The sequence below is a fragment of the Coturnix japonica genome, chromosome 2 (genome assembly GCF_054131305.1).
Source record: "Coturnix japonica strain WE chromosome 2, WE-NBRP24, whole genome shotgun sequence".
NCBI lineage: Eukaryota > Metazoa > Chordata > Aves > Galliformes > Phasianidae > Coturnix > Coturnix japonica.
Genome location: NC_140664.1, coordinates 130,999,436 through 131,014,618, shown reverse-complemented (window position 1 = coordinate 131,014,618; position 15,183 = coordinate 130,999,436). Strand labels below are relative to the sequence as shown.

At 41.9% G+C, this 15,183-nt stretch overlaps 1 protein-coding gene across 4 annotated transcripts in view; it reads right to left on the bottom strand.

The window, feature by feature from the left end:
• Positions 1–7,712, bottom strand: part of PTPRN2 (protein tyrosine phosphatase receptor type N2) — a 608,667-nt gene extending 600,955 nt beyond the window's left edge. For 2 of the 4 annotated variants that reach the window (XM_032442979.2, XM_015852813.3), the window contains exon 1: positions 7,400–7,712. In XM_032442979.2, coding sequence (XP_032298870.1) covers positions 7,400–7,520 — 121 coding nt within the window. In that variant the 5' untranslated portion in view covers positions 7,521–7,712. The remainder of the gene's footprint in view (positions 1–7,399) is intronic. The other 2 variants (XM_032442980.2, XM_032442981.2) reach the window with 1 other exon arrangement.
• Positions 7,713–15,183: the final 7,471 nt, after the last annotated feature.

Below are 15,183 nucleotides of genomic sequence, written 5' to 3'. Positions count from 1 at the left end.
AGAATAATAATAAGGAAGAACCATCTTTAGACCTTGTAGGACAGCAAGAGACAGACAGATAATTATCTGCTACAGAACAGTGAGAGCCGAATATTTTCACGTGCCAAAAATCCAAAGCATCTATCAGATCTTCAGCATCCAAGATTGATTTCTGGAAGTTAATTTTTAGATTTTATTGAGGTTTAAGCATGAGAGATCAAAGATGAATGGGGAGGAGGGTAAAACTGTTTGGGATTTTATTTTATTTTTTTTATGAATCTGAATGTTTCTGCCTTTTGTTGAAGTTTGTATGTTCATTACGTAATGTTTTTTCAGTCTCACTTGCGCTGTTTTCTATGAGGGGATCTAGAAGTACATTACATTTTAGGAGGCCATATATCTCTCTGCTTTACCTTGTGCTCGTTGGCTATGATTTCAAGCTTATGTAATCATCATTGCACACTGTTAAGATAGGACTGAAAGAAAAGACCTTACACCCACTACAACCAGCTGTACTTCCATATATATTCTATATATTCTTCTAGTTACTGATTTTTACACCTTAAGATAGCATTTCTTATCAAGCTATTAGTTGCAAGTATAAGAGTAAGACGTGCAGTAAGAGAGACTGCACATCAGCAAACTGTTTAGCATCTGTCAAGTATGTTTCACTGAAACTATAGAAAAAAAAAACATGAAGATGTAGTTCTTTCCTAAGCTACTTTACTTCTCAAGAATTCCTTGTCTAAAGAAATAAATTCGATAATGCTAAGCCTCACTAATCTTTATAGAGAAAAGTTCCCGAAGTTTTTGATGAGCGCAGCTGTTCTGAATGGCATACAGTCATTGGGGAGTCTGTAGTGTATTGACACCATGAAATTGTTGAGATAAAAATAGAGCCCTCTCACCATCCCTCAAAGTAAAGCCCCTAAAACTCGCACAGGAAAACTCACTAATCCCACAGACACATTAACCTCCATGCCCTGCTTGCTTTCTCTTGGCTGTCCAAAAGGAGGAACTCTCTGAGGGTCCCTTCCTTCAGCAATCCCAACACCAGACTTTCCCCCTACCATTTATCTGGCATCTTACCTGCTTATTTATCTGCTTTTTTTCTCCTTCATTTCCTCACTCCAGTCTGCCCATTTCTTTCTATAGTTACCAGAGGTGACTGCCTTGCGGATATTTATTTCCCAGGACTACTGATATCCTTCAGCTACATCACTTGTTTCAGTCCCTAACCTTCCTGACTATCACAGGACCTTCCTAAGCAGCTGACTGGTAAGACATCTCATAGCCATGCCAGTGGTTCTGAAGTAAGACAGCAGGTAAACATCAGACCATCTTTAGTTCAAACTACTTCATTCTTTCTCCTTCATGTAGTAAGACAGACAGGTAAATCATCCTCCAAATGTGCTTACCTCTCCCCGGGTTTAACCTGAGCATCTGATATTTGAATTGCTATGACGCAGTGCTGACCATATAGATGTTTACATCCAGGTGGTCATGCTGGCCTGGGAAACTTACACAGCACAATACTAAGTGGAAGGAAATAGCTGCATTATGGGATATCTTTACCTAATCCATGTTAGGTCTGTACATTTGGGTAGGATGAATTGAAATGTATAAACTAGATCTAGGTTAAAATATGCCCTGAGTGATAAGCTCAAATAATTACACTTAGTTAGATGAATCCCATCCCTCACGTTAGGAGATGTACATCCTTTTGTTCTATCCCCAAATCACTTTCTCATAGTCTACGCACATTCCCCGACTCCCCTGTGGCTATTCATTGATCTGAATGCATGAATTGATATTTCTACTTTTCCTTCCTGTCACCTTGCCTCATTTTCTCACGCCCCCATCATGTCCATTGAGAAGCTCTGTTTTGCTGCTGCATTTGACTGTCTTCTACGAGAATGAGTAACCTCATCCAATCATCAGTTATTTATAGATTGTACACAATGGACTAATCTCCACTCGTGGCCTACAATTCCATTAATTTTACATATCATTTCTCACTTCTATTTCTAAATATCCACATTCCCAACATGCCTCTACCCCTTTGCATCTCTTCTGATTCTTCCTCTGCAAATACACCGTTCATTACTTCTGCATCCTCACCTGCTTATTTTTCATCTGCAAATATAGAACTATTTCACTAGGCAATGACATTACTTACTTTTTAACTTTATCAGTAATGGCCATGCTGCACCTGACCAAAGACAAGTGCAGCTCAGCATCCTGACTGCAACAGAGACCAGCAGTGGACTTTCCCTCTTGGATACTTACTCTCCTCTGCCACCTTTATCACGAAAACCAGACTGATTTTTCCTTCATTGAATGCTATCCTAAATCTGCCTGTAAACGCTAACGCGGATTCTAGAAAGACTTTATATACACTGATCTTGCAAGAACAACTTCAGAGATTTATCTAAATTTTAGGCCATACCATAAGTGGGATGAGCCCCAAATACATATTTCCCTTCAGCAGACTGACAGATGACATGATGATGTTGGTGGAATATGATTGAAGTCTTTGGGACTAGTACTACTTCTTCAAACAAAAATAAATAAATAAACAGATATATTCTCTTTTATTTCACTATACAATCTGGAAAATGTAGGGGTATGGTCAGGTGTGAAGTAAAAAAACCTTGTCCAAAGCCTATTTTGATTTTGATTTTCTCTCACCCAGTTAACCAAATAAAGGTTCTCCCTGAGAATCCCACCCTATGAACAGTGTTCAGAATACCCTGCAATGGCTTCCTTTTACCAATAAAAAATAATTCACTTCTCATGTATTTGTAACTGTCAACAAAGCCAAGTTAGAAGATAATAAAAGAAGATCCGGATAATCTATTTCAGGTTGAAAAGGATAGCATAGAACAGCCATGACATAATGCCAAAACCATGAGTGCATGTTGTGACATTTACTTCCATGGAACTAACAGACACACATGCCTTGATATCAAGTGATACATAATTATTGCTTTCTGACATAACTGCTTACTTAGAAGCATTTCAAGAACATTGTTCTAGAAAACAAGCAAATACCTTTGACAAAAGGAAGCATATGTCTTCCTACATTGAATCCTTCACATTATGAGTACACAGCACTGTCTTATTTGCATGATTGCGCTGATGTGTTTGCTACCATTATATCATAAATCACAGAGAATCTCTAATAATTGTATGAAATCAATGTGATACCAAAATATCTCAGTGCCTAATAGGAGTTCCAAATGAACGTAACTGGAAAGTCAGACAATTGTTATCTACTGAACAGATGGCAACACTGCAATTCCTCTGCTTTCTTAGCCAGACTGCTGCAAGCCTCAACCACAATTCTGATCCGAATGCTGCTGAAGTCAATGGGAAAGTTGACATTGACTTCAGTGAGCTTCAGTTCAGCTCAAAGTTACTGCAGGAAGCAACATTTCAGCCCAGGCTCAGTCACAGCTCCCCAAACCAGTTGATAGCAATGGCTGAGAGCAGTAGTTGCATTCATTTTGTTACGGGAGCATCAACCCAACAAGAACTAAACTAAGACCCACTTTTGTGCTGCTCCTAAAGGTCTCTTTCACAACATCCTTTGCATTGTATTTGAAGCACTGGCTGAAAAGCCAAAGGTTTTGTATTCTTTTCATCTACCCTGCTATTCATTTCATCCTCTTCTAATTTAGGAATTCACACTGAAGAAATTGTTTCCACCTATGGTAAATGAAATCCGTGCTCCTCTAATCTCATGCTTCTGTTCCGCTTTAATCCCATGAAATTCCTAACCCACACCAAAATTGGTTTTCTTCAGCTGTCAGACACATGCACCATACTTTGTGAAAGTCCTACAACGTACATGCAACGTTATTTATAGGTCTTTGAGTGCAGCCAGTCCCATTTGAACACCAATGAGATGTAAAGCACACACCGCTATGTGTTCAGAAGAATTTGCATGTTTATAAGCTGATATTTGACCATTGTATCTTTTAGTCGATTAAAAAATAAACCCCCAAGCATTCGACTTACAGAAATTTTGCATTTGATGATTGTGATACAACTTTGAAGGAATTTCTCACACAGCGCATGGAACTGTTTCCAGAAGTTTCCACTGAATGTTAATGTACTCATTTAAGAAGAAAATGCAGACTAAAATGAAAAAAAGCCACGAGATTATGAGCAGCACAAAGCGTCCATTTAAATTACTAAGTTCTACAGTCGTCACTGAAGGTGATAAGCATCATTTTACACACTAGAGGTCAATGTGAATGCACTGCAGCGTGCTCACTCCGATTCTCTTTACCAGTGCCATGTCAGAATGACTTCTGCTCTAAAGTATTGTTATTTTAGGACTAATAAAATAATAGGATAAGCAACGTTCACGGTTTGTTTTGTTCTGAACCTCACACAACACACCTAATAAGAAAGCCACATAATGAAATAAAATAGAAGCATCTATTTAGAAGGCTAAGCAAGTGCAGGAAGTTTTTTAATTGGTGGAGACATGATTTGTATTGAAGTAAGTGCTTAATGTTTTTTGGTAGACATTTTAAGCTTAACTGCTTCCTTGGCATGATTGTTTGTTAATAAGAAAATTACTTATTGGAAAAAAACATCTGAACCACCACCATTACAGGAGCAGAAGAACCAAAATGTGATGAATTTAGCAAACACAGAATCATAGGTTACCTTGAGCTGGAAAGAACCCAAAAGGATCATTGAGTTCAACTCCTCTATCCAGTAAATCAGGATGTATTGTTTATTGGTGATTACTTTGTAAGGCACTTTTTAAAAGTCCATATTCTCAAGTAGACTGTGTCTCATAAATAAGTAAAGGTTAATTTGGAATATTAAATGCCCAGCCCCACCATTTCATCAAAGACCAATCTCAGATGTCTTTTCCAATCTTGGTGATTCCATGATTCTATGGTGATTCTATGAACACTAACAATGTACTAAGACTGCTTTTTTTCTATAGAAAGAGAAGACAAAATGTGCTCTCATTGATAATACCATCTAATAAAAACACCTTCCCACAGGAATAACCTACAAAGCCTCATCAATTATACAGACAGAAGAACAAATCCAAAGATCTATTATTTTAGTCAGTTGTAACTTTAAAATATCCAATTCCTTAAACAAGTTTGTTAACCATATGACAAAATAAATAGGTCACCATTTCAAGATGCCTGGTAGATTGGGAAACTGAGACAAAAGTTGAGGAAAAAAAGGCAAAAGGAATGAAACTGAATGAAAACATCCAAAAAATACATTGCAGTGCTCTACCTTCAGAGGTCCAGCTTTTAGGACAACCTTCTGAATCACTTAATAAAAACAAATTAATTAAAAAATATTTATATATTTGCATGGCTTTTAATGCATTTCCCAGTGTGTATTATAGAGGTAATATAATGCATCTGTGTTTAATCCTCAGTTAAAGAAAATGGGACTGTGCACAAGAAGAAGCCAAACGGGAATCTTCCATCTATAACCACAAATAATCCTCAGACTCAGATACCTCGTAGTATTGCATTTCCAACTTCTATTTCTGCCTTAAAAAACTGTAGCCTAAAATTGCATGACATCAATTGTAATAGATAGTTTGATCTCAAGGTTTGTAATGCTGGTCAGTAAAAATAAAATAAAAATTAAAAAAAAAAAATTAAAAAAATCAAGGAATTATGAAAGAAGGGGCAGGTAAACCTGTCTCAGTTTCAGTAATACAGACGTTCTCCTGCATCTTGTAAAGCATAATAAATCCTTCCCCTTCTTTCAAAACAGATCTCTGGGGCATCAGTTATTTCTCTAACCCAGCAGAAGTAGAAAGGTTCCATTTGTTCCAGTGTTACTGCAGTATATCAGAACCGCACCTCCTGGACCACCAGCTCCCCACACACATGAATCCTGTTCTGTCCCATTCCCTGCCATACAAGGATAACCCTCACAGGCTGGCAGGCCTTACTGAGGAAGGAGCTCAGGGAAGCTAAGGGGAAGTGACAAACACACAAACACTGTTTCATAGCTACAACATGCTGAAAAATATTTCATGACCCAGATTGATCTACAGTTTATGTTTAAAGAGAGAAGATCCAGGTCTGGCTTGTCTGAAAGCACAGTGCATAACCCATGGCATTCTCATCAAACACACAAATTACAGCTCTTACTTTCAGTATCTATGCAAGCTTTCACCCCGGAAGGCTGGGAGAAACAGTCTATATCTATAGCAACCAGGAGAGAGAAGGGAGGGGTAGATCCATCCCAAAATGCGTCTCCTCTAAACCTTGCATCGCTACCTTCACTAGATCCAGCAGCTGCTCATTTTCACTGCCACTTGGCCAAAGACTCATTAAAACAATAAAGGTCAACTGATTTTAATTTCTCCTCAATAAACAGCATATGCAAAAATACTTTTTTTTTTAAGAGGCTTCCTTTGTTAATGAAAGTCATTTCATTTTTATTTTATTTTATTTTATTTTATTTTATTTTATTTTATTTTATTTTATTTTGTCTTAGGAATAAAAATCAAAAAGGATTTCTTAGAGACAGACAGCTCAGCTTTCACTCTCTGATCCCCACAGCAGCCCCAGGTAGCTGTTTAACTGGGATAAAAACAAGTTACCACCTCCTTGGTGCAAGCTGAGTTTCAGAAAGATACTACAAAGTTAAGTGAGAGCTGCTGTGTGCCATTGGAGACAGCTCTGGAGCGCAGCTGTGGTAGCTCAGTGCAGTGAGGGCTGCACAGAACGTTGACCCGAATGGCACTGAGATTGATTTGGGGCCCCTGTGTGCCCATGGGGAGCTTCCCACGAGGTGTCTATCCCAGAAGGTATCCTCTAAAAGAGGAAGGGCTCAAACTGTGATGGTCTCCTCACAGTAGGAGGCTGCTGAACAGCCTTGGCAGAACAGGATGGGGATTTTGAGGCACCTCTTACAGCCTCAGCCAGGTGGTCCCCATCTCCGGGGAGATGGAGAGGAGAGAGAGAGAGGAGCCGGGCTGTGGCCTAGGGATCTCCTGCGGTTTCCAAACACCGCTAATCTGGGACGAGCGTTAGGTACGCAGAGGCTGGAAGCGTTTTGTGGTGACCGTGTGCCCACCGCGGCCCCTCGACTTTAGCGGCCTCGGGGTGGGGGGGGTTGAGTTGTCAGGGCGAAAGGTGGCTCGGTCAGCCCGGCTCCTCGCGGAGCCTCGGGGCAGCTCCGGCCGCGTCCCAGCAGCGGGGCTCGGGGCTCGGGGCTCGGGGCTCGGGGCGGCCTCTGTGGGAGCGGCTCGAGGGCCGGAGCCGGGAGGGAGGGGCGGCAGGACGCGGCACCTCGTCGAGCAGCGGAGCGCCGTGCGGGCGCGGCCAACGGGATGGGGCGATACCGTGATACACGGAACCGGGGGACGTTGCGGCCCCGCTCCCCGCCCGCCCCGCTCCCCACTCACCGATCCGAGCCTCGGCGGCGGCTCCGGCGGAGGACAGCGGCTGTCCGCGCGGGGCGGCGGCGAGGACCTGCAGCAGCGGCGGCAGCAGCAGCGCGAGGACGGAGCCGAGCGCCCCCATCATGCCTGGCCCATCGCACGCGGCCGTCCCGCTCCCCGCCCGCCGCCGCCAGCCCCTCACTCCATGCCTCGCACTCTCCCTTTCCCAGCCCTGTATCCACCCGCAGCGGATTCAACACCCAGGACAGCGACCGGCGCCGCCCGCCCGCCCCCGAGCCGGCCCCGCCCCGGCCCGACCCGCTCCGCCCGGCAGAGGCGGCTCCCTCCTCCTCGCTCCCCGCCCGGGGGCGCCGCGGTGCGGGGCTGCCCTGAGGGGGAATGGACGGGAGGATGGTTCTGCCCGTTCGTAGCCTCTAAAGATGAGGCTCTAAACCCTCTGAGGATGAGGGTTATGAAATGCTTTTGCCTCACACACCTTGAGGGAAAGCGGTGCTGCAAAGTTTTGTCTTTATAAATGGACGAGTGGGTTCTCCTTGCAGCCTCTTCAGTAGTGTCATTGAACCATGGAATATCCCGAATGGGAAGGGACACACAAGGCTCGTCGAGTCCAACCCCGGTTCCACACAGCAGCAATGACCAAGACAACCAAGACAACCAAGTGATGGCAAAGTCCCAGGCCTTTCACCCTCTCTATCTGCTTAATTAATAGAATCATGGAATTGTATGAGTTCGAAGGGACCCTTAAAGGTCAACTAGACAACTCCACTGTAGTAAATAGGGATGCCTACAGCTCCACCAGGTGTTCAGAGCCCTGGCCAGCCTGACCTTGAATGTCTCCAGGGATGAGGCATCCACATCTCTGGGCAACCTTTGCCGGTGCTTCACTGCCCTAATTAAGAAATATCCTTATATCCAAAGTGAATCTCCCATCGTTTAGTTTGAAAACATTTCTCCATGTCCTATCACAACAGGGCCTTAAAGAATCCATCCCCTTCTTTCTAATAGCTCCTCTTTAGATACTGAAAGGCTGCTCTTGTTTCCCCAGAGCCTTCTCTTCTTCAGGATGCACAACTCCAGCTCAAATTCTTCTGCTGCTGAAATTCAGATTCTCCTTATGTTCATCTTTGAGGTCAGTGGCTCTAATTATACACTCTGAAAAACATCCTCCTTGACTTCAGTCATAGTCACAGCAGACTCACATTCACAATTATTGGAGAAGAGTTAAATTAGTAATACATGAAGTGACTTTGCCATAAGTTAAATAATGAAACCCCACAAAACAAAGGTTGTTACTGCACAAGATTTGCGACAGGATCTGGTGGTCTTTCAAGGGGTTTCTGTGATGGATGTCTCTTATATGGTTGCTTTCATCTCGGAGGGGAATGGTTTCTGGAACACAACAGGTCCTTTTAAGCCAAGTATTCCTTACCTCAGGAAATCAATTCCAACAGTTCTGAAAGAAATCTGAGCACTGAAAATAGAGAGAGGGGAAAAAAAAATGGGGAAGGAGGAGGGGTGGAGGTGGGGAGCAAGATGAGGAATGGAAGTGCAGAAACATAAATTAGTATATTCTCATGGGTTATGCAAACCATCTGGATTTAAAAGCTAGTAGTAGGAACAAGGAGAAAGGTCATCTGAATTAGCAGGGAACTGCAAAACAGCTGAAGGTAGGAAAGGAGCAAATGGCAGACACGCTGAGAGAACGGGTTGTTCCTCAAAGCACAAAACATCGGTGGTGGTATTGGAAGACATTGCAGCTCTGCAACAAACAATTTGCACAGCTCCTGTAAATTTATGATCAAATACTCTGCAGATTTTAAAAGGAAATCAAAATTCTCATCATGCCTTTGTGCAGAGGATTAGCAAAATATAACATTCGTTCAAATCCACGTGAAACAGTGTGAAGAATCAAGAGAGAAAGGACACTCATCAAAGCCAGGAAGAAATTGTTGAGTAAACAAGGTTAGGTAGAGAAGAGTAATGAGTCAAGGAAAGAGTGAAGAGTCAATTGGTGGGTGAGTGCGGCATTTGGAAATAACTCAGGTAGCAGTTCTTAGGAGCGATGAGCCTGAAGTGCTCCCAGCTTGGTTGTGTCTTATGGTTTTATGGCAAGTAGTCCGCAGCTAAGAAAGACACACAGACCTTCCTTGAAGCTTCAGGAACAGAGACTGAAGTCAGCAGGACTAGTTAGAATGAGTTTAGTTAATAACAAGGGTGAAAACGGTAAGACTTGAGTCGGCATGTGGATCAGATGAATAACAGAATGACAGTGGAGATAATGTGTTCTGACACACGCAGGTTACTTGCTGGTTCACCATCTTTTTCTCGAGACATTTCTGAATGCCAAGATTTTTAACAGTCTGTGTCATAAAATAAGCATCCATGCTCAGGTCTGGCAGCCACGTGAAGTGGTTTTTATTCTGATCATTTCATGTTTTCTGAACCGTGGAAAAAGAAATCCTGAAGTGTGCCTTCACTTGAGAAAAATGATAGGAAAAATGCAGCTCCATTCTTGAAACCAGGGATGTTGGGGAGATCTAATAAAACTTCAGGACCTGCCCGTAGAAGGCACCAGTAAGATATTTTTGTAAGGACATTGCTACATCATTTGATAAGGGATTCTAAACTAGTAAAGGCAGTGGATGGTTGCTGAGGGGTTCGAGTATCAGCTATCCATTGCTGATGTGTCTGGAGGTGAATGTGAGACTGTGGATGAATGACATTAGCAATTATAGATCAGAAAAATTCAGCACGGGGAATAACATTAACGTTTAGCGTGTCTTTAGTAGCTGGAGCTGAATCTTTATGATACCACTACAGGTGTAAAAAATGTGCTAGGCAAAGTGAAAGGAGAGCTGGACAATCCGTTTTTTTTATATATATATATATATATGAAAGATTTACATCCTTATCCATGGTAACCACAGCTGAACAGGAGGTTTTCAAGGAAACACTTTTGCTGTGCTGTCTGACTAAGGCTTTTCGTGAGAAACATATGTGCCTGAACTCAACTTCCAGCAAGAACTGCCTTTTTCTGAGGATGATCCCACTATGGCTCATTGCCTGGTAGCTAGGATAGCCAGGACAACTGCCTGGCTGGAGATTTTAAAGGCTCCCATTTTGCTCTGGTTGATTCAGAGACATGATCCAAGCACTGGACTATAAGGTCATTCTCTCTCTCTTTTGCTCTGCCTCTCATTGGGCCATTCAATATTTTTGTTGAAAGCAAACAGCTTTGCTAGAAAAGACATTGGTAAGCAGAAGTTGTTTGGCATGGAAGAGACAAGAGGATGAGTATAGGATTTATTTTGTTAATTTAATACTGCTTGGAATGAAATAGTAGCAGGAACAAATTAAAAAGTTGGAAAATGAGTTAATGATAGAATTTTTACAGATGTAAGGAGAAAAGTTGCCAAATGACATGAGCTGAAAAAGAGGGCAGTGATAAAATAGTAGGTAAATACATTAATCCATTAACGTAGAACATTGCCAGGGAATAATTGAGGCATAAAGGAAAAAAAAAGAACACAAAGAGAAAATACTCATAATAGTTACATGCTTATGAGCAATTAAGTGATGTGAGTAAAACGTAACAGGATTAAAATAATGCACGAGAGTAAAAGATTAAGTATAGAGAAGATAAAGCACAGAGGTAGCATCTGATTTTTCACTCTGTACTCGGGTACTGGCATCACACAGGTTTGGTTTCTCTTGTTTAGAGATGTGAATGATGTACACATGAGCACAGATACACCTGCAGGACCACAGAGGTTGTGCATTTGTGCATGGTAGAAATGTTTCATTTCAGGCTCACAGAAACTATGTGTCACTTTATCCAAGAATACAGAGCGTGGATAAAAGGTCAGTTCCAGATGTGCTAAAGACATTCTACCTGCATAGAAAAATATACCCTGGGAAAAAAAAAAAAACAACCAACAAACACTTTAGAATTACCTTAATCATTTTCTTTCTTCCCCTCACTGCCCCTTCAACATCTCCAATCAAGACTTTTGAGCAGGTTAATTGCAGATCATTTGTCCCATTAATGGGCCCCAAATCCACCGGGAACAATATCTGTCAGGCAGTTTATCTAAGATTCAGTAACCTACATATCTTGACACAATGCTAAGATGTATTGATGGGGCTGGGGAGAATGAGGAAGGAAGGAGGTGGAGAGGTTTGTGCTATATTCCTGCCCAGACAAGATGGAATTTAGACTATTCTACTATTTATTTTCTGCCTCTTGAGGATGTAAGTAAATCATAGAATCATAGAATGGCCTGGGTTGAAAAGGACCATAATGATCACCTAGTTTCAATCCCCCTGCTATGTGCAGGGTCAAAAGCCACCAGACCAGGCTGCCCAGAGCCACATCCAGCCTGGCCTTGAATGCCTGCAGGGATGGGGCACCCACAACCTCCTTGGGCAACCTGTTCTGGTGCATGATATCACCACCCTCTGTGTGAAATCTTCCTCCTAATCTCTAACTTAAACCTCCTCTGTCTCAGTTCAAAACCATTCCCCCCTTTTCTATCACTATCCACCCTCATAAACAGCCAGTCCCCTTCCTGTATATGCTGTCTTCGAAGGCAACAATGACATCTCCCTGGAGCCTTCTCTTCTCCAAACTAAGCAAGTATCAACTGCACTGCTCAGTTTGGTGTCATCCACAAACTTGCTGAGGTTACACTCAATGCCATCATCAACATCATTGATGAAGATGCTGAAGAGCACCGGTCCCAAGACTGACTCAAGGGACAGTGCTTGTGACCGGCCTCCACCCTGACAGAGGGTTATGAAGGTAATGAAGAGGTAATGGCTTCATGTTGCACCAGGGGAGGTTCAGGTTGGATATTTGGAAACATTTCTTCTCTAAAAGTGTGGTGAGGTATTGGAACAGGCTACAGTAACCCTCCAGAGTCTTGTTTATGACTTAAGGACTTCTTTCAGAGGACTTTGAAAAGCTGGAATAGAAAAACCTATCACTGAAGCCATATCTTGGAGAACCTTGAAGAACACAGGAGGAATAGAGTCCTAGAGATTTTTAATGAATTCTTGATTAATCCAACTTAGCACGTGAATAATACCTGCAAGATCTAGAATACATCAGGTTATCACACAAGTACACAGTGGTTTCTGGGCTTAATCTGTATTTAATTGCAGGCCATTTGGCCCTGGGTTGCAACTGTGCTGTCCATACACACAGGACAGGGTCAGTAAGCGTTCGTTATGGAATTATAAACCCAGACCACAATTTCCCTCATGCTTGTGAAGAATGGAGAACTTTTCAAGAGAGTAACAAAGAAATGTCAGCGTGTTGTAGTTAGATAAAATGATGTCTGCTTGACGGAAGAGTAGGATTCATTTCGTGACTACCGCAGCAATTTGGTTGTATTTAGGAATGATGTTTTAACGTACTGCTGATTTCAACTGCTTTAAAGCTCTCCTTGTTTCCAAAACAGTATTTGAAAATATCCTTGGAGAATGGTAAAAGTTTTTCATGAGACCTTTCGGCATCAGTGAGAAACTGGAATTCAATACAAAGCCAGAAGGGAAAAAGCAACAGACAACTGCGCAGCTGTGTGACTGGCAGAGTGTTAAAGAAAGGCAAAGAAAGTAGGTTGATTTTAGTTATGACTGCCAGGCTCTGAGCTGGTCTTTTATTCCCTGTGCAGTAACAGAGTGATAATTTTTTTTTAACATGCTGCTGGAAAGAGCAGCCGGAAAAGAGCCTAAAATGGAGCTTTAAGAACCCAAGAGAAGGAATGCAGCCAGAGGAAATCACCTGTGAGAATAGCAGAAGTGAGTTACATTCACTGACAAGTGTAAATGTGACTTACGTTAACTTGGAGACCTAAGCATCTGTTTGTGAGTGCTCAGATTAGTGTTTTGAGCTGATTGCTAAAGCTGTAGGAACTCTTGGTACGAGACCAGCCACCTCAGCACACAGTTTTTGTAAATGTAAGTCTGGACTGAACCTAAATTTAATGGAGGTTCATTTGAAATTCTGGCTGACTTGTTCAAATAGCACTTATGGTGGTAGCTACATTAAATGGGGGTCTGGTGGAAAAGAAGGAAAAGGTGGAATGAAGCAACCTTCAGTTAGCAGTGTGTGGGTATTCAGAACATGAAGAACAGCTCCCTGTTGTTTCAAGGTGGGAGGCTACAGTAGCTAATGAATCCAAACTCAAGTTGTTACATCCAGATTGAATTAGACTTCAGTAAATACTGTTGGCTGTTGCTGCTGCTGTTGTGAATGGATTCCTGCTTTTTGGAATGAAAAGTTGAAACCAATAAGTGTGCAATTAGTAATTAGATTTGATTGCCATTGGTTCAAACTGATTTCAAGTATCAGTTGGGAACCACATTTTTAAATGAATTAGGAGCTTTGAGATTCTTAGTGGGAGGGAGGTGAGAAATGGTTAACGAATCTGGTTTTAAGCAATTTCTCTGTGGTCTGTGAGGTTTGACACTCAGCGAACAGATTTTACAGTTTATACCTAATCCCCTGAGAAAATCCATTCCTCCTGTGCTAAATTAAAGGATGAACGAGATTAATGCACTTTGTCATCCTGAAAAAACAAGATACGTCGTTGATTAAATCACCTTGTCCTGCAACACGGGAATTAATAGGCCTGAAAACAAAAATATTGTTCAATATATTACAACACAGACACTGAGCAAAACAATATTAAACAGATTTTCTGTCTCCGGCTGTCAGAACCCTCTGGTTAATTTCCAAGTGATTTTTATTTTTCTTGCAGATGTTGATGTCTTACAATAGGTTGCTATTTTCCCTCAGCTAAAATACCAATTTTTGCTATTCAACTGACTTTTCAGCTACTAGAAACTTGTTTTTGCCTTCAGAAATAGGATGTGTCTCAGGAACACTCGCATGCATTTGAATTAATGCTGCCTAATGCTATCGGCATTACACACGCATACATATTCATTCATAACATAAATAATCCTTAGCAAAATCTAGATGTTACTCAAAAATGAGGGGCAGTTCTCTTAAATGTGGAGACTATTCTGAAACGCAGAATTTGAACCTGTGTCCTACTCAGTATCTCTTTTCAAGTAGTGAAATCTAATGAAATGTCAAATTATTTCAAGGTGAAAGTTGCTGAGCCTTTGGTTACTGCCCTCGCTTGGGTGACCCAAGTCCTGTAGGCTTCATTCAGCCAATGGCATCTCTGCCATCTGTACCTGTGTCCCTTTCAGTGCATCCCTCTGTCAGGTAATGAGCAGTACAGGATCTTCAGCAGAAGGAAGAAGATTGGTGAACAGTACTTCTTGGAGAACCACATGTCTAAAAAGTTCTTTGCTATTTACTTATATATTTTTCCATCATGGTAACCCTCCAGCTTTCACCTGGACAACTATGAGCAGCAGTCAGCATCTCTTTAACCAGCAATTTCAGGACAGTCCCTCTCCTTGGGATCACAGTCTTGTCTGGAGGCTGAGGTCTGAGTGAAGGACTCACAGATGGAAACAGAAACCTGAACTCCTAGGAGAAGGCCAGAGAGAAGGCAGATTTCAGAGATGGACTTTGACAAGTGGAGCAGTGCCCCCAGGTGCCTGACTGATTGTCACTATTCTTTGCTATTACAAAGCCCATTGGCAGTGTGGCTTTTCTTCCCTCTTGTTGTCCACACAAGATGATTATCCATCTCCTCTGTAGAGCCTGGTCTCATTGCATAGAGAAGACAAACCTATGTTGGTGAACTTGGGTGTTTCACTAAACAAGACAGCTTGCCTTTGCAGCATTAGTTAAAATCAAGGAC